We start from the raw sequence: 20,725 nt of genomic DNA on the forward strand, positions 1-20,725 counted from the left end.
CCTTTATTAGCACATTAGTTTTTTACATACTTAAGCTTCGGAGTAATAAATTTGATACGTATTGTTTTTTTATTATTTTGACGCTAAACCAATGTATTATTTCTGAGAGGGCATTGTTTGTATCGTTAGATATTGCTTGGCGTATTATCATATTTAATATTATAACAGAAAATATAAATTTTTAATTCTCCAGAGATTTGTTGTCCATAACTTTGGTGCATTCTAGTATTTTTTTTATTCCAGATTTAAAAACTAAATATATATAATAAATATACGCTATGGGATCTCTTTTTCTCTAATAACTGATATTTTGTGGAAATTTACGAACAGAGATATTTTTGTATCAAAGTTTATTACATGCAACATAAATTTTATGGCCGTGAAATGTGAAAAATGTCTAGCAGCAAAATTCAGAGCTGGCACGTTTTTCAAACTTGCCCATATCTCGATCGCGTCCTTTGTGACTTGTGTTATACTCTAATTAGATGCTCTAGAACATGAAGTGGTTAAATATATTTTTTTTATAATTTTTAATTATTTTAATATTTTTTTTATTAACAGCAGCACTATTGTGTATTTAGGTCAGTTACGTCTTCGTTTTATGTAATTAATATTAAACAAATGGACCAGATAAACTCATGCCGTTTAAAACATATACTTATTAACACTTTACAGATCGTAACGTATATAAATAAATTCGTAACGTACAGTACATGTAATCGATTGTTTTATTCGTGGAATGTAAAAGATTTAAGATTAAATAACACTCAGGTGTTTGATGCCGAAATTGCAGGTGTGGTGGATCTCTCTGCGTAGCGTGTGGGCCGCTGCTAAAATAACATGGAAACCCTCACAGAGCACCGCTTACTCAGCGCTACAAAACTCTTACGTATTACTCATTCCCGCTGTGGGTAGCCGCCTACGCTGTATTAAAATTTCATAGACTACTTTTAGATAATCATAATGTAACATAATCTTCTCTACATTCGCTTCTTTGTTTTCAGCTAGCAATGATCATTTCGAAAAAAAATCTTATTCAATTCATAATCCATAGTAACATATTAATTATTCATATCAAAGTTATTGTCCCTTTCAAAGTCACTGTTCGGCTCAATAACTATAAGTATAAAACCATATCAATACGTTACGTTGAAGAAACTGACAAATACCTTTTTTAAACTTATAATATTACGCTTATGTTATTTCATGTAAGACGAATAATAATAATCAATACATAAATTCAAATAGCTATCTGCGTTTTTAAAACAATAAAAAGAAATTATTTTTAAAATATTTTTCACGGTATAGGTACTCGTTATGATGTTTTAATTATAAATACATTACATTCTGTTTTGCTGCGTTTGTATATAAAATTGAACAATCACTTGGCAATCAAATGAAATGTAACTTTTTTAAGATCATACTGTAAAAACAGTCATGTTACATTACACTCGACGTATGTTTTCAGACGATTTAATTGCATCTGAAGAGATATTTTTTGGATTGCTCGTTATTGTATATTTATATGAAATTATATTGGTCAAAAAAAATTGGAATTAAGACTTTTATAAATTAATACGTAATACTTTGTATTTTGCTAACTTTCAATTAGTTTATCGCTGTGCTCTGGTTTAAATGGTGAGTGAGCCAGTGTTACTACAGGCACAATGGACATAACGTTGGTGACACTTTAGTGTTATGTAAGGAATGTTTATTATTTCTTATAAAGCGTCAATGTCTATGAGCGGTGGTCACCACTTACCATAAGGTGGTCCACTTGCCGATCCGTCTACCTATTACATAATAAAAAAAAAAAACAAATAATACTTAAATGAATATATAACGAAATTAATTTATGCGCTAAAGAATCGTACACATATTTTCTAATAAACCATCAAATATTACAACGCATAGTTCCTTATGTTGAATGAAATAAGTTTACAAATAAATCTAAATAATACTGATGTTCGACTATCGTAAATTGACGTTCAAATTGTAATACACACAATTTATTATTACTTAGTGTTAAATGAAAATCATATCACACAAAAGATACCTAAAGTGCAAAACAAAAATTTTTTGGAACCACGAAACTAAAATAGAGGTCAAATTTCGACCACGTGTTATACTAGAGTTAAGAATTATCGATAATAATGAAAAAAGGCAATGAAAAAAACAAAAAAAAATATATTGGAAATTCTATATTAATAAATTTATTTAAGACGATATATTATAATCAGTGTGTTGCTTAAAATTCTTTACTGTAGGTGTTAAGTAATAACTAACAAATATTAGATACATACACTAATTTATTTTCTTATTCCTATCTAAACGAGAGTAAAATGTTACAGTTTCCTGACCGAATACTGCGGACATAACATCATATTATGTATGAGTGCATATAGGTATATCCGGGGCTATTTCGGTACCTGAAAGCGTGTGGAACAGAAATACGAGTGGCCACAACTTGAAGTTACGTATAAACAAAAATTCTGCGTATTTTAAAACTTTTGCATCTTTTTAAAGAAAAGTGAATTATTATAATAGATAGGTGTGTTTATATCTTAAATCGCTGGTATATTTTATAATTAATACAAAATAATATTTATTATTATATAAATTAATATTTTTTGAAATACATATTTGCAACAGATCAATTTGGTATTATTATAATCTTTTACTTTTTTAAATTATATGATATTTATTTTGAGATTTTAGGATTTATTCGTTTATAAAATAATATTATCAAATTAACTAATAACTAAAAGTGAAATTATTTATTTATTTTAGAGTATAACCGCAATAAAATCTGTAGTATTTTGCAATGAGTTTATATTTTACACTACAGCAAGTGAATTTCACGTTCCACTCCGATACTTTAATGAGAAGAATCAGTGCTGAATATTTTATATAAAATCAAGGGTGCACTTTTTTCTAAAAGTTATGTATAAAATCTTATTTTATAAAAAGAAATGTGGTAACCCTGGATCGTTCACAATATTGGATTGGGTTTACCTGTATGACGCAACCAAACGAATGCTCATCGGGTGTGTCATTGTTTAAAAATTGTTTTTCAATGTCAAACTATCATTGAAAAGTAATGTGAAAGTGTTATGTCTGCCAAAAGTCCGCAACAATATTGTATGCTATGAAAACTAGCATCGCTTGTTATCGGATAAAAATACTTAACAAAGTAAATAAAATATAACAAATTGAAATTATGTAAATATAATAAAATGTTATATAGTGGAAAATTTATTGATAATCCAACGCATTAATTAAGGAAAACCTTCAAAATATATGGAATATTAAAACAAAACAGCCAAGCATGAACTTCTCGTAATTTATTGCACATATATCCAAAAATAATAATCATATATGAATCAAATATTTTATTAAGAGTTGCCAAAACGTAATTAGATTTAATGACATAGTCTTTGTATTATATTGGTACATAAAGTCAAGGATTCGCTTTAAAATTATTTGTGACAAATTAGTTTTAAAATATTAGTTAATTATAAATAATAATCTGTTTTCCTCTATGAGCTTGTATTTTACAACAATATTGACCTTACAAGTATAACGTTTTATCCATAGAACTTGATGCTAATAATATTTAAAAAATCAAATACGCATCTAATAGTAGGAATAACTTACAGGATTTTCGAAGAAAACCTTATTTGGATTATAACGTACATTTTCAAAATTGACTCAGTTATCCTACCACCCTTCCTCGATTTATGTATTTATTATCGAACAGTACTTTATTAATATAGATTTATATCATCTCTAGTGTAGGAAGCTTACAGTGGTACGCAAATTTGAGCTCTTTCTTATAGTGGTACTCAAGAAAAAATATTTCTAGACGACAAAATTAAAGCAATATAATTCCTACAGCTGAACAGAAGACTCCATTTCCCTTAAAGAGAAGGCTTAGATTAAGCAAACCTGCTGCTCCAGTGCGAATTGATGGTTACGGCAAAATATCGTTCGTTACATGCAGATTTTTCTCATAATGATTTTCTCCAACGTTGAGAAAGAGAAAATATCGTTCGTAAAAAAAAATCTCAGTATATTTTATGAAAATGCAATGGAAATTTCTAAAGCAGACATTATATTATCACATTGTTAATAACACGTCTGAAAAATTTTCTGATTTTTGTGGTCTGAATTTTGTAACTGTCTATAATATATATATTATATAGTAGATATTCGTTTGTCGATTAAAACTCTTATCGCCAAACCAATACTATTATAATGAACAAAAATATACCACGAATTTTGTTAATATAAACAAAACAAACTGATTTTATAACAACATATTGGAAGATCAGAATGTTTGTGTTAGGCTAGCCAACTGCGCGACAGCCGGAACGCATGGAGATCAGGCGCAGGATAAACAGATTTCCGAGGCACAGGAGTGCCACATCGCCAACTTTGTAACTTATAACTGCTACTACGACTTTTATTAAAGAAAACCCAATAATGCTACCTGGGCTTCGATCCTATAAATACTTGACTACCGCGAAGGTACATTGTAACTGTAAAAAGTCCAAATACATACTTTTAGGCTCAGTTTTTTTACATTTGATATGGAATTACAATTATAAGTATGTAATTGAATTAATTTTGGTATAAGTTAGATGTGATTTCCAGTACACACCTTAGTTGATATCTTACTATATATGATGAGTATTACGGAACATTATCCTTATCATTTTAGTTTTGTGAAATACGTCATACATTTTGTTTTTTCTAGGCGTCTGTACTATTTTTTCAAAATATAATTCCAAATCAAAATGTACCTATATATAAAATTATACTCCATACGTAACTGTACTGAAATGCTACATTTTTGTGTCATTTAGTACCTAGTAGTGCATAGAATTTGTTATAATTATAAAAGCAAAAGAATGATTTTCAAAAAATATTTATTTATATTTCAATTTTAAAATTAATTAATTAATATTTTTAATTTAATTACACATTTCTAATAAGTTCTACCCTTTCACTCGCCACACGAATAAAGTTAATTTTCTTGCAAATACAATAAAAAAAGGTAAATCATATTATACCTAATACCTATATATACATATACAACAATAAAAAACTAAGGTAAAGATTTCGTCCCATTCAACGAAGATATGTATATAAAAATAATATACCTACGAAACGTTTATGAATCCAATTAACTTTAACTAAAATTCAAAAATTAACTATTTAGTGATACGATAAAAATGATTATTAATATTTTGGGGCTAAGGAGTTGGCTGTAGACAGCACGGTCCGCAGTGGCTGTTTGAGAGTCACGGCTAAATTTATATCGCGATTAACAGTTTCTACCACCGACATACTGACATGCGCCATTTTTGGACTCGAACATAAATATACCTCGCAAGAGAATCTTTCATATTAAGATGGTTGCTATCCAGCAAGTTCTATTTTTATAATAATTTGATATAAACAAGCTACGTCTTAAAATATTCTATAAGTAAGTAATATAATTCAGCGATAGATTTGGTAATTATTTAATACGACTGCAGATAAAACGAGTGATTGGTTAGTATTATTGTTAAATAATATTAAAATTGATTTATTATTAAAATCATCAAAATAATAAAGAAATATTTACTCACCACTGCCTCCATCTGTTGGTGAATTTTAAAACTACCTTAAAACTAAAAGTGATAAAGGGCATGAAAGCCCTTTTCTGTACAACTCCATCTAACGGAGCTCAGGAAAATTAAAAACGTCTGTATTCCACCGTACGCCATCTGTTGGCTACGGTGAGGACAGAATAGTGGTGCTGAAGGCTCCGCTACTTACGCCCGACTGAATAACGCAGGCTTCTACAACTAGTAGTCTATTAATATAAGCCCACACTGAAATCGAGAACGGCAGGCTGAATCCTATTTTAAGGTTTCGCACGAGGCTGTAATGAGTCTAACGACCGCGTTAGACGCAATTCGTTAGAAGCAGCATCTTTATTCTCGTTCGCCGTTATTTTAAGCTGTTGCGAATGTGTCTGTTTATCGTTTAACGAGACAGATGGCGGGCGTGTTACATATTTATGTTTCTTCTTTTAAACCACAATTTTTGCAGTTATTTTAAAATTATTTGTTCTAGATTCAACTATAATGGAATACCATAGATATTTGTGTACATTTTTTGAAAATAATTACAAAAATAAAGTCACGGCTGATATTTATACGTTTATCTAAATAACTAAATTAGCTTTTGTTCTACAATCAATAACTTTTCGTTTAATCACTCGGCTTTGCTCTTTTGATATTATTAAAATTCAGTATCTATCAATTATTTTATTAGATATAAGAATTTTATTTAGTATATACCTACAAAACTTTTTCAAAAAAGCAGTATAGGACAGCCATGTGCTCCAGTAGTAATTAAAATTGCTGGGAATTATAACAAATAACACAATAAAAGAAAAAAGAACACTAATTAACTCGTCTATAATAAGATAGAATATTGTTCTATCACAGGACTGATACTGATAGAACAATATTTCGATAAATTCTAATATCTCGATTTCCGGTAAACCACACCAGCTCTTTGGCAGATAGAAGCATCAAGGTCGTTGTCGACTGTGCATGCTCTGACTTAAAATTCGTCAATGCTGGTGTTCCAAAAGGCTGCGTACTATCACCCACTCTGTTTCTCCTGCATATCAATGACTTTTTGCAAATCAAGAACATTCACTGCTATGCAGATGTCACCTATGCAGATGTCCGTAGACACCTTATTCACCGGTCGTGCTAATATTTCTCGAGAAAACGACGACGAAAACCGGAACAAACTTGTGTCTGAAATCAACTCTTTGTTAAACATGGTCTCGGACTGGGGCCGGCTAAACCTAGTCCAATTCAACCACAAAAAGGCACTCAAACACACTAGTTTGCGTGTTAACCGCTAAAAAATCACTATTTGTCGTATCTCCACGATTTGAGAATATTCCTATTACCGCCACAGCTAGCGTCGGAATACTTGGCTTTGATGTCTCAAACCTCGTTTAGTTCGGCGGTTCTATTTGACCGTATTCAATGCAAATGTCTATGGGCGGTGGTAGTCACTTTCCATCAGGTGAAACTAATGCTCGTTTGCCACCTACAGCATAAAAAAAAATACATCACATATTCTACCGCCAAACAGCAACACTTAATATCGTTGTGCTCCGGTTTGAATATTCAATGAGCCAGTTTAAATATACAGTATCTGATAGCGATATAGGTACAATATAACAAAGTTTTAATTGTGTTCTTGTTTATATTATGTTACAAAAATGTTTTTTATGTTTGCCTCATAAATAAAATATAACAAAAGAAATATAATATTTCGGCAGCTCCATGAGCATATTATAAAGCCAAAATTTGCGCTCTAACTATAACGAAATAATAAAATATACGAATATTTGATATTCGTGTCAAATAATAATATGCATAAAACAAATAAACGCGATAAAGCTTTTCTATCTATTGTAAGCTGTCCGCCGAAAAGTAGTGTCACAAATAAGGACAAGTTATTATATAGCGAATACGTAATAAAGATCGGAATTATTTTCAAGGGTTATTATTCTTCTAATCATATTTGGTTTTGGTGTTATTAAATATAAATGTTGCTACTGATGGTACTTACCATTGGTGATAATTTGGTCAGAGACACACACAGGACACAGACATTATCACTGTAAGACAAAAAAAGTCAAAGCGCCTTAGGAACTGGGATGTTATGTCCCTTGTGGCTGTATTTACATTAGCTTACTAACAATAATTCTAAGTATTATTGTTTGTCGGTAATCCAACTTTCAAGTAAAATAAAATGTTGATCTATCCTACATTTGATTACTGTTTGCTTTTATCTAGTATAGAAGCGAAAGGGCCAAGATAACTCGGCAATTTTGCATTACATCCTAAATTTGTGATAAGGTCATTTAGAATAACTTGTTACTTAAATAATTAAATGTCAGTGTTTTGAAAAGGACATAGCAGCTTAGTGCCTAGCAACACATCTATCTGCAGCATACCTATAGCTGGACACACAGAATACTTGTAGTACAACCTAATAAAAATAGAACCCAAATTTTTTTAATAAACATATTTAAAAATGTACTAGTATCTCACAAGACAAATTTATGTTGAAATCAAAATGATTTATTTCATCAAAATGATTAATATTTTCAAAATAAATTTTAATTTACAAACAAGAACAGTATTAAGCTTTTAATATCTTATTTAATGCCCATTGCAAATTTAAAGATATTCAAATTCACAGTCTATGTGCATAACAATTACTTTACTTTTATACTAAAGTAGAATTTAAAATATTCATTATCATCCTATACTGATCCAGTAAAATACAAGTTGTTTAATTAACAGCAGTGTGATTCTGTCAGAATTCATTCCGTATCTTACTCGTAAAATGTTGAAACACGTGTATCCCATAAAGTAAATTTTATAATTATTATAGTCAATACCGCATATCAGTGAGTGTCGAGTTCATTCTAATAGAATAGATTTACAAATCACATAGAGCAGATAGAACAACTCTCTCAAGGCCTTGTCAGTGGATACTCTCTTGGCAAGTGGACTAACAACACAAGAAGACTGCGGGAAATGGCCTTTAGAGGCTGATGGATGATTAAAATTTTATAATCTGTTAACTTCTTCTATTTAATTTCATTCGTTTATATATTTTCATTTACATATTAACATAAAAGTATTTACATATTAAGTAATATGTACTCGTATATTCCATAGTTGAGTTGATCGGAGCTCAGGAATTTTTAGGTTTGAAGGCTTCAGTGAGTGAAAATATACTAAAAAATAGAATTGCTTGGAAATGAATAAATGATATCCTTATTTAATATTTTATATATTTACTTAATAATCAAAGTATGAATTAACTACTTCATAGATGGGATAGGATAGGATGTTCGATTACTTATTCTTTTAAATAATTCTAAAAGAATAAATATTATATTCAGGTAAAATACGAATAAATAAATAAGAAAAAAAAATGATTAAAGTAGCTACTGAGTTTCTTGTTTACGTTACTTGATTGAAAATACATTCTGTAAAGTTTATGATTCAAAAGTGCTCGTTAAAGCTCAAATACTCGAATAAAGTATATTTGATTATTTTATTGGGATTTCTAAAAATATTTTTATTTTTCATTTAAATTTCCTTTAATTTTTATTTTATAATTTGTCATAAAATGACCCCTTAATAAAAATTAAAGATTCCTGAAGAATGAAGTATTTGTGTGTGTGATATCACTAAATATAAACATGCCGATTATAGTAGACTGGGTGTCATTATTAATGAATATATTTAAAAAAAACGAAATAAATAAGAATATTTTTTTATTATAAAAAGGCTATAATAAAATGGAAATAAATATAATTTCTTATCCTAGGTGTAAAACCATCTTGGTGCTACATGACAGTATAAGATTATACCAGCTAGGTATTACAGCTACGGGTAATTTATTAAGGTTTTCTTGATAAGCAAGAGAACACACAATCTTACACATCACACATGACTAGATGTATACGAGAAGCTCGCAAGTCTTACCATAGCGTCCGTGTGCACACAGTTTAATAAAAAAATAACTTAAAATTAATATCACTTTGAAGGGTGGTGAGACGAGGTTTTCACTTGCCGAGGAGGATCTTGCGGCCAGCACCGAGGTTCTGTCCAGCCTGTGTAGCACCCTTGTTGGAACCAGCCTGTAGACCGATAACAGTTTGTCCAGCCTTCAAGACTTCTTCAGAGAAGTCACGCTTGCATTCTTCGGAAGGCTTGGGGCCAAGGTATGGGCCGTTCCATTCAGGGTGCCTGTAGGTCTACAACAAAACAAAAATCTTGAAATAATTAAAAAAAAAAACAAGCCAATGAACCGTATTTATAACGTCCTCGGACTAGCTCTTAAATAACCTAACTCGGCCTCTCTTTACCGCTTGTATATTTGTAAAAAGTGAAATAACGTTACGAAGGTCGTAAATTTCAGTTGATATTGGCAACGTTTCAACTTCTCAAATTAAACATGTTTAAACCAAACATTTTGTTTCTCATCGTTCAATATAGCCATGTTTATCATAAACTAAACATGCATGTGTTCTGAGTCGTTAACTTTCAAATAGTAATCTACAAAAACTGTAACTATCAGGTCTAAATTTGGATCTCGAAATTAATTTATCAATAAAATTAATTACTTTATTTATACTTTAGTTCTTTGTGCTTTAGTAAAAGTTTGTAAGTTTAGTAAGATAAGTTAGTTAACCAAGTTATAATAATACGCATTGAAATAATATTTACCTCGCGACCAAGAGCGAAGAGTGTGCTGACGACCTGAGCGATGTCCTTCTTCTCCCAAAGGTCTACAGTTTGGAATACGTCGATGTCAGGGACACCATATGCTTTAATAGCAGATTGGAAGCTGAAATAAAAAATCATCTTAGAATATATATACCAGCGATAAACCCCGGCCACACACGGGTGTAATTTTGTTATTAAAAAAGTGCCCTTAGCAAAATTGGTTTTAATCGTAATTTTAAAAACCGTATTAAAATCCGTAGAATCCGTTTAGAAGAAGTAAGCGGAGGTATACACAGAAATAAAAAGCGACTCCGTTTTGTTTTAAGTACTTGATTATGTTTTGTTTCAATTATCGAAATTTCTGAGATAACTAAAACAATTATAAACAAAATACTTGAAAATCTCTTGGTGGTAATTGTAATACAATTTTACCATTAGCTAAAATTTATTTGGCGCCAATGAGCGAGAATTGTTTGGCTCATAATCATTATTGAGTTTAATTTTTACTCTAGCAAAAAACACATGTGAATGTTGTCGTTTCTATAGTTTTTGAATTAGTTATTTAACGAGGTTATTAGTTTGAAACATTTTTGTCTCCCTGACGGCCATGATCGCGTTGACAGTTAGTATCATGACTCAGCCAAGAAACAATATTTTATTAACTTTTCATTGTAATTTGTTCGTTAATTATGCATACATAATTAAACTTTTTATTCATTTATATAATAACAGATTTTTTGTGCATAAGCTGGTAGATTCAAGGACATAAACGTTTAATATAATAACATACTCGTAGCCACTAAACAATATCAATATTAAAGCCATTTAATGTGTCCGTGTTAATTACAGTACTCACTTGGTGATGTTTTCCATCATCTTGAACTGTCCACCAGATGTGTTGATCTTGCCCACAGATCCAGGTTTCAGCTTGTTGATGAGCTGGCAAAGGACAGTTCCGTCCTTAAGCACATCCTCGAATATTTCACCAGGTGGGAATTTAGCTCCGAGGACGCCTTCAATCCATTCTTGAGCCTCCTTTTCCCTTTCAGGGTCACGCTTGGCAGCGAGCTACATGTGTAAAATATTATTTATTATTAGGATGTTACATTACCCAGAGACGCTAACACTTATTAAATATAAATAAAAGTTTAGGGATAAATATGATATTCGTTTAAAAATATTTCAGTGTAAGATAAAAGATATCTATGAAAAAAAAAATACTTTAACTTGATCTAATAACAATAAGAATAAATTTATATTTTTAAAATATCATATAATTAAGTGGTAATTGGAAACTATGAATAATTTAGAGTTTTATGAGCGGAATGAAAGCTATAATTAGTAATACTGACCTTAGCGCGGACTTGACGTTCCAGAGACATGTTTGTGAGTGGTGTTGTGCTGTTTAGTGATCTCTCTCTCAATAGCACCGCTAGACTGAACTCCTGAAAGCCGCAACCACGTATTTATAGAGTATGCAGGCTGCGCCCTTCTGGAAAACTCTTACGCACCGCACCTCCACTCTGACGAGGCTACGAAATAAACTTCTGACTCAACAACCTTTATAAAGAGGCACTATTTAGAGAAATTATGAATGCCTCTTGCATTTTTCTAATTATACGTTTCAGCTACTTTTGTGAGGAACGACGTTACTTCAACTCATACGTCGCCTAAAAATATAATCGCTTTTAAAAAGTCATGATCATTTATTTACAATACATTGAAATTGAATATTTATGTATATTAATACTCATCTGAATTAAACTGTTGTTTTAAATAATTAAAAATTGTTCAAACTATTCATTCAATATCAGTCAAAATGTATAGGAATTTTGTTATTCTTTATTCTTTATATAGCTTTTTATATAAAATCTTCGATTTAGTACTACGAATTCATTCGTACTTAAATATAGACTTTATACTAAATGTTTATGTTTTAATGAATGTTGTTGAAGAACTTGTAATAATGAATATCGGCTTCGTTGTTGGATACCTCATAAGTCTAATACCGAGTTTAAATCGATGGCTAAGCCGGCAAATCGATGGATAGACTCTCAGTACCAATCCGGATTTAAAAAGTTGTCAAGCTATGTCACGTGATCACTTTGATCTTCTGGTTAATTTATAAGGATGAGTTTAAAGTAGCAGCTTAACTTTTGGTCCAATATTTAAAAGATCTCAGGTCGAGTCAGTTTGCTGTCCTGTTGGATTGTCAGAGTGTACACCTGCGCTTGTGTTCTTCATTGCCGTGGCTAAAATACGGCCTGGAGGATTCATTTGGTAATTTGTTATTATTTTATTATGCGAATACATAATGAAATGAAAAAAAAACCGGCCAAGTGCGAGTAGGACTCGAGCAGAAGGATATCGTACCATTATCTATAAAAACGGCAAAAAATAACGTTTGTTGTATGGGAGCCCCTTAAATATTAATTGATTCTATTTTATAGTATTTGTTGTTATAGCGGCAATAGAAATACATCAGCGGATAGCGGAGTCTTAGTAATAGGTTCATTTTGGGTATGGAACCCTAATAACATAACTTTAACCATACGATTAAGCAACTAAACTAATTTTAATCATATCTAGCTACAGAATAATAAAATTTACAGCTTTAACCTTTTATAGCCTATTTTAATAGCCAGGAATTACATATACTAAATTACTACTTATTCGTTATTAAAAGTAACAAAAATATGAACACCAAACAAACAGAATTTCGCGCAGGACTGCGATGACTAATTATAAAAAAAAAAACAAGCACACAGTAGGTTAAGATTTACGTGTCCTAAGAACTTGTAGTACTTGTAAAAATAACTCAATCAGAAAATGTATTGTAGTGTTCTATTTTATACGACACCCCTTTTAATGTTTTTTTCTAAAATTTTTTTTTTAGTTTTACACATATTTCTCATTAATAAAGGAATAGATATATTATAAGCCATATATTTATAATGTAAAAATAAGGTATAAATGTCACGTCGCTTCGTTTTGAAATAATCGGCTTAAAATAAAGATAAATAGGTAGAATCGAAAATCAGTAATCAAATTATATAATACGCAACATTCATAACCATAAGTCAATATTCAATCTACAATATTTTAAGGAGACAAAACATGAAGAAGCGCGTCACCGTAAGGTGGTTTTCAGCATACACAATGATGGGGTCGAATATTGCGTGTCGAATTTGATTATTACAGAATAGCTTGCGTTTTGTGGGTAGCGCGATGATTCGCGCAATCGCTTCGGGCGTGATCGTACACATGGATCGTCCGCTACGACGTCAAGGTGTCTCGCCGCCCACTACGGCTCTTTGAGTACCCGATGAATTATCATTGTCGCCGATGCCCACGCAGCTTAGACTATTTCATATGTTACCATTTTAATATATTACAATATTATTTTTACAATAAAATATCAAGTATTATATATAGGTATAGTCGAAAAGGCTGCTAAACTTTTTACTAGTTTTTATTTAATTTAAATTTTTTATAAGTATATGTGGGTCAAATCTTATTCTGCGAATAGATTTAAACTACTTCAACTTAATCAAGCGATTTGTTAAGTTTTTTTTTTGGTTTGAAGAATATTATAAAGTAGTACCTAATGCTAAGTTTAATTCGTTTCAATTAAAGATAACCTGAAAGTATGTGCTTAAATAGCTTTTTTATTTACTCATTATTTTAGAGATATTTTTTTAGTTACTGGATTGTTTTTAAAAATATTTTTCATAATGTTGACGTTATTAGCAAAAAAAAGCATTAAAACCTAAAATATATAAAAACTACTCAGCGAAGTTTTAACTGATTTCTTTTAAACTTTTATAATAATATGTAGGTATATATAAATATGTAGTGTTTTTTTCGAAAACTCGTAAAGTAATAGAAACGAAAAGAGTTGAATGCTTTTGCTAAATTCATAGACATGGCGCTTATGTAGCATCAATGTTTATTTATTTACCTTATTATAAACAAAATTTAAAAAATAATATGGGGCCATTAAAATGATTACCTCTTAAAAAATACTTCCACTTTGGAAAATTATTTTAAAAGTCACTTGGAATACAAAGCGCAAATTATTTGCTTGTCCAATATTTTTGATCATTTACATCATACATGTGAAATGCAACTTATTTTTAAACGTGTTTTTTATCGTAAACGACGATTTGCTTTTTAACTTAGCAAATAAATAAATATTTTTGTTACGATACGTGATGAAAGTTATTTTTCTTAAATATATTTTGAAAATATTTTGGAACAGTGACATTGATTTTTCTGCTCAGAGACACTTTTTAAATAATTTATATTACAGTCTATCTAAGCATCCGTCCATAAAGTTCACCAATTCTGCGTACGTAAAATATACCCATTTAGTGAAACTAAATATTTCTTTAATACAGCTTCAATGTACCTCTCACATTGCAAAACAACAACACAGCACAAAATACAAAATGTCTTTAAAAGAGAATCAGGTTTACTGTTATTATAAAATAAACATGAAAGAATTTGTGACAACTTTATTTAAAAAATGAAATCTAGTCGGTGCTGTGAATAATAATAACCAATTCATACCATTATTTAAGATAAACTTAAGAAAACATTTAGCCTGGATTCTGGTGAACGGTGTCGCTAAGATTAGGGAGTTAAACCTTACACACAACTATGTTCTCTTACTGACAAGAGATTAATTTGAATTTAGAACTCACCATAGTCATTATATTCTATTAACATATATGTATGTTCATAAAGTAAGCTTGTTAAGTATAAGAAATACACTATGACTTATAATTTTTAAATTATTTTTCATTCAATATATGTATATAATAAAAATTCGTCAATTTATTAATTTCTTTATTAAAACACCCTCCACTTAGTCATCAGTACTGTTACATACACTCAGGGTACAACACTACAATGCATAATACATATGTACAACAATTTTACATACACATTTACAACATTGTTCACGTCCAGTTTAAATCTCGATTCAAACAATATTATAAAGTACACTTACAAACTATAAATAAATCTCTGATAAATTAAATCATTTATAATAACATAATCTCAATTAAATCAAATTGGCTATGACTTTAATTCGACTAGATTATCGTTAAGCCTATTCTAATTCTTATCACAACGCAGTCGTCTGCTATTATCAGGAATGTCTTAATCACTTACTTATTTAATAAAGAATTCAAAGTTACAGTTTGTTCTTACTTATTATAGAGAAATAAGTTAGCGTATACAATTCTTTATTCGTATTTACATAAATAATATTTGCTAGACACACAATGTTACGTTTGATTCAATTGAAAACTCGCAAATAAAATATCACGAAAAAAAAACATTATAGAGAAGTTTAATTCAGAGGTTTTTAATACCTTGACTACATGCATATAATAACACGTCTCTTACGTTCAATATTTATAAATCATCTAACCCTTCGTAAAGTTTAATATTGCGTTTCACCTACATTTAATGGACACGACTGTTTGGCACTTGGAATATTATTTCACTTTTAAGAAGTCATTAAACACTACACAATAAAATCCACCCAAAATGTCACACATTCGTAGTTCTAAGTGAAAATTTTCGATACACTGCTTTATACAAATCCGAGCAACAGCCTCCATTATCCTCGACCACGACGTCTGCCTCATTCAAACTGCTGCACATTGTATGTTTGGGCAGGTAGGTTGTTAAACAGTTGTGACCATTAGAAAAGATGGTTATTTGTTTTGGCCAGTGTGCCAAGGTGGTCAGAGAGTAAGTAGTTGGGTGGCGCCACCCCGAGCAATGGGAAACCCGAAGGCTGGCGTAGAAGTCCGCATCCGCCTGCCCACTTGCCGCCTCCGACTCCGCTCACTGGGGGTTCAGAACCACCAACACCGTTTAACTCCTCACATAATTTGTTAGCTGTAAAAATAATATATTTTAGCAACTATTTAAGTGTATCAGTATAAGTCTATATAGTCATATAAACTATTAAATCATAGAGGAATTAAAAAAAAAAAACTTAAAAATAATAGGTACTCGAGGACGATTTTTTATAAATTATGTTGCGTGTAATCTTTTTATGTATATAATATAACAGAAAAAAATTAATTTTAATACATTTTACATAATAGCATATAAATACTGCGTAACAAGGCAGCATTTTAAGCATTTTCTCTTGTCTATTGATTTCATCACTATATTATTATTAAAAATAAGTACGTTGAACGAATCTATTTACGGTGATCATAAAAGAAAATATTGAAACTAGTTAATTTTAAAATTAATATAAATAGCTATTAAAATATGTGTAATCAGCATGTAGAAATCGTTTAACAACGTTAATGACTTTAAAATATCGGTAAAAAGATGGCTTCTAAATTATCTAAAGTTGGTACTTATGTTAATGATACGTTATTGAAAACTTATTATTCATACTTTAACAAAAGACATCAGCATAATTTTGAACGTTTATTACACCCATAGATGCAGTAGAATGCGACAATTATGATTAAAATAACGAGTCGATGTAGACGGTTCTTAATTGCAATTAAAGCAATGAAAACTTTTGCATACAAATCTACCCGAATGTGAAATCAGACTGCAGGTACGCTAGCGGATATGAAATAATCGTGGTAACGCAATTAAGCACTAATCACCTAATCCTTGCCGCCGCTCTGTTGTTTATTCAAGCCTGAGTGACAATCGCGCGCACAATTAGCGCAAATGAGCCGAAGTGAAAATCTGGCGCGGATGGCGTGGCGTGGTGGCGGCATAATGTGATTAATCCAGCCACAAGCTATTATACGCCCTCTGGCCCACCGCGCTGCGCACTACGCGTTCTCGACACACCTGTACACTACTCATCGGCACTAACATATCTTATTTTTTACCTCAGCAGCCCATGATCGCGTCGACGTCGATAACTATTGTAAATGAGATATAAACTGTCGGGAAAATAGAGATAAATTATGTTTGTGTTTGTGAATGTTTCACAATGTCGTTTCGTATTTTAGAATATTTTTTTTAATGTTGCTACTCTAAAATACGATGTACTTGAAATAAAACTGAGGTTTTAAATTAATTTAAAATATTAAAACAGTTTCGAAAAAAGCGAGGTTCTTATTAAGAAGTTTTTTGTTATTTTGTGTTGTTTGATAATGTTAATTTACACATTTTGATATTCGGTTTCATTATTACGCCCAAAAAAAACATATCTTTGCTATGTATAAGTTTGATTTAAAAAAAAATTAAAAACTATAAAATTTAAACAGTTAGGATCTTCGAACTTGACCCGAATCTTTTGTTGCTAATAATAAACTTTTTAAACTTATTGGATGGTTACATTTCATTGCATCTTCTAATTTTAAAATCTATTTTGAGGATACATTTCTGTTGTCGAAATCAGCCTTGTTATGTTCTCCCACGCAATCCGCTGAAATAGTGCGATTGGACCGCGATCTGGCGGAATGCGTGACTCATAAGTCTTTAATATAAACGATCAATGTATGAATTTTTAAAAAATCTAAGAAAACGTTTAAAACTACACAACTCTTATTATAAAACGAATTAAGTAAAATTAACTTAAGATTTACTTTCCTGTTAATCACAGAGTTGATGGTGTTGTGTTTTTAAATTTCTTAATCAAAATTTTAAAATAGATGGATTCGGCTTAAAGTATTACTCATTTCCTTGAGCAAACTAATAAAACTGACAAATAAACAAATAATAATAACTTTAATAAACAAATTGTTTCAATAGTTCAAAAACAACCCATTTAAACCCTATGCAATATTTCTCTTATTTTCGTAAGAGCTTGTACGTAAAATTACTGAATACATTTATAATGGCTTAATATTTTTTCATTATGCTAATAAGAACATTTTCTATCACTCAAAATGATATAAAAGTATATTTTTATACTTTTTTATACGCTTTTGCGTTATATGTTAAAAGTAGGCGGCGCAATTTAACAACGACCACCTTAACGCAAGTGTCATCATCGTCGTCACCATCGTGTAAAAATAAAGATTTTATGTCTATCATTTTAGTCAAGCCGTGTGCGAACAGATTTATGATATCCTCGAGTTACAGTTATAAAATCTAATATTCATCTTAATTTCATCATTTTATAATATAATACTTTATAAAATACAGGAACGTGCCGTTCATGCTAGTCACCTTACTAGTTTAAACGTAACTAGTAACTAGTTTAAACGGTGAAACTGAGAAACAATATAAACATCTAGGGGGGATATTATATACTTAAAATCGTTATAATAATATTCTATACTAAAACCTTCTCCGGAATTCTCTGTATCTTCTGTTACTTATGCATTTTGGTACCTAACCAATATTCGTTTAGCAGTTTTTTCAGTTACGTATGGCTAAAAAAAGATCTCCAAACTTTTTTGTATAATATATTTTAAAAGCAACTTCTAAATGAACAATAACTTTGAAAATAAACGCCAGTTTAGTACAATGTATTAATAGTAATGTATTTGTTGTCGCCTATGAAATGTTCTACTAATATCATCAAACACAAAATATGACACGGTGTCAAGGTATCGTTTTGTTTTTATTTGTTATACGTGTATCTCATCAGCCGATGTTATCAAAAGTCATTAGTGGCCGTAAAAGAACAGTAGAGTTATCTTCACATTTGATGATGAATATGAAAAATGAAAGATATTGTTGTTATTCATTAGTTAGATGAGTGTTCATTACAAAATTTAATTTATATTTATGTTGGCAGCACTTCGCCACTTAAACATCTATTTTGTCAGTATGTACTCGACTTTTGTACATAAAAAACATGATTTATGTTTCGTATGTTAGATATTCATAGAAAACATTAGTCATATGTCTTGTAAATGGAGAGTAAATTATTTTTTAACTATAACTATTTGAATCGATCAAATAGTTATAGTTAAAAAATAATTTACCATGCGTGTACGACTTTAAAACATACGTTAATTACTATTTTATAATTAAATTTTTCATCTTAATAAAATACATACTGATTAATTTATTATCACTACTATATTTAAAATATTATGTTATTGATTTTAATGAAAACAACGATAGATTTACAAAATATCTTAATTTTTCATATCCGATTTTCCAACTAATTGTCAAATTTACTAAAGAAACATTTTGGATATACAGAGAGGTTATTATATTATGCTATAGGACTTATGTCATTCACTACCTATGCCCCCCCCACACACACACACATACACACACAAATGATGGATAGTTAAACAACAAGTTAAATAAATTAGGTACTTAAATAAGAGGTACAATTTGAAAGTGTAGGTATACCAACGTGAAGTGAAAAGTGTAAGTAAAAATCGAAGTATATATTTATAATTTTTTAAAATTATTGGTGAATTTTCTAATGTCATGAAACATTTAAATTTAAATGCATTTATTTTAATCGTCATAAACGTAGTTATCGCAATTCTTTAGACGTATGCTGTTGCTGTCTTGTAGTCCTCTTTTGGTAAACGATTCAGGGATACTTTTATTTGCATCATAACGCGTGCTTCTAATATGCATTATTTATGTTTTAATCACCATTTTAAATCATTGGTTAAACGACTTCTATAAAATGTTTTGTTTTTTTTTAAATGTGAACTTGGAATAGCGTATTAATTAAATTAATAAGCTGTTATTAAAATAATATTTGTGTACCTGCTGAGGTGATCGGTTTTAAATCAGGCGGCGATAGGTGTGGCAGGGTGTGGTGCGGAGGCTGTGCTGACGGCGGCGGATGCGGTGAGGTCGCGGGAGAGCCTGGCTTGTCACGTTTACCTTCTGCCTTCACAGGCGCTTCACCCGCTTTCTGCTGGGCTAATCGTTCTTGTTTTCGGAACTTGGCGCGCCTATTTTGAAACCATACCTGAAAAATATTAGTTTTGTTTTTTATAATAATATAGCTTCCATGGGATCACGTGTAAGAATTTATAAGAAATAAGGTCCTAATCATTGCTGAATAATACTGAGTCTAAATACTGATTTACTTTCACATTCGTAGAAAGGGCATTGATGAGGTTCAGTCATTTTATCACCTTGAGTGTTAAAAGCAGGTTAAAAATATGAAATGTTTGAAGTGTCGATTATGAAACTGAAACCTGAATTATTTTTAAATTTAATGTTTCTTTATTAAACATGAATATTGTAAATAATAAAAACATATTATACAAAATCAATAATGATGTATTAAGTTTATTAAAACAAAATCGAATCTGAAACCAAACAATGATATAAAACATTGTAAGTCGAATCGATAAGATGTTCACAGATAATAAAGCTTGCCGGAAACGCGGGTCGAAATGAATAAACAAAGTTAGCGTCCGACCCGACTAATGGGAACGCATCCCATGCATCGAGCG

The 20,725-nt window shown here is 30.4% G+C and overlaps 3 protein-coding genes across 3 annotated transcripts in view; 1 reads left to right on the forward strand and 2 right to left on the reverse strand.

The window, feature by feature from the left end:
- The window catches only part of LOC113397446 (THO complex subunit 2), a 213,284-nt gene that overhangs the window by 113,602 nt on the left and 78,957 nt on the right, over nucleotides 1–20,725 (forward strand). The gene's annotated exons all lie outside the window — the stretch shown is intronic.
- LOC113397322 (muscle-specific protein 20) lies at nucleotides 9,367–17,309 on the reverse strand. Its single transcript, XM_026635620.2, has 5 exons — nucleotides 17,304–17,309; nucleotides 11,687–11,725; nucleotides 11,191–11,402; nucleotides 10,335–10,455; nucleotides 9,367–9,862 (listed from the first exon to the last, which is right to left on the reverse strand). Exons 2-5 carry the CDS (start codon nucleotides 11,714–11,716, stop codon nucleotides 9,671–9,673), a joined length of 555 nt encoding a protein of 184 aa, XP_026491405.1. The 5' UTR covers nucleotides 11,717–11,725; nucleotides 17,304–17,309; the 3' UTR covers nucleotides 9,367–9,670.
- LOC113397416 (paired mesoderm homeobox protein 2A-like) overlaps nucleotides 16,051–20,725 on the reverse strand; it is a 29,135-nt gene continuing 24,460 nt past the window's right edge. The window contains exons 4-5 of the mRNA XM_026635741.2: nucleotides 20,025–20,232; nucleotides 16,051–16,250 (exon numbers count right to left, since the gene is read on the reverse strand). Coding sequence (XP_026491526.2) covers nucleotides 16,051–16,250; nucleotides 20,025–20,232 — 408 coding nt within the window. The remainder of the gene's footprint in view (nucleotides 16,251–20,024; nucleotides 20,233–20,725) is intronic.

This window comes from Vanessa tameamea, chromosome 3 (genome assembly GCF_037043105.1).
Source record: "Vanessa tameamea isolate UH-Manoa-2023 chromosome 3, ilVanTame1 primary haplotype, whole genome shotgun sequence".
NCBI lineage: Eukaryota > Metazoa > Arthropoda > Insecta > Lepidoptera > Nymphalidae > Vanessa > Vanessa tameamea.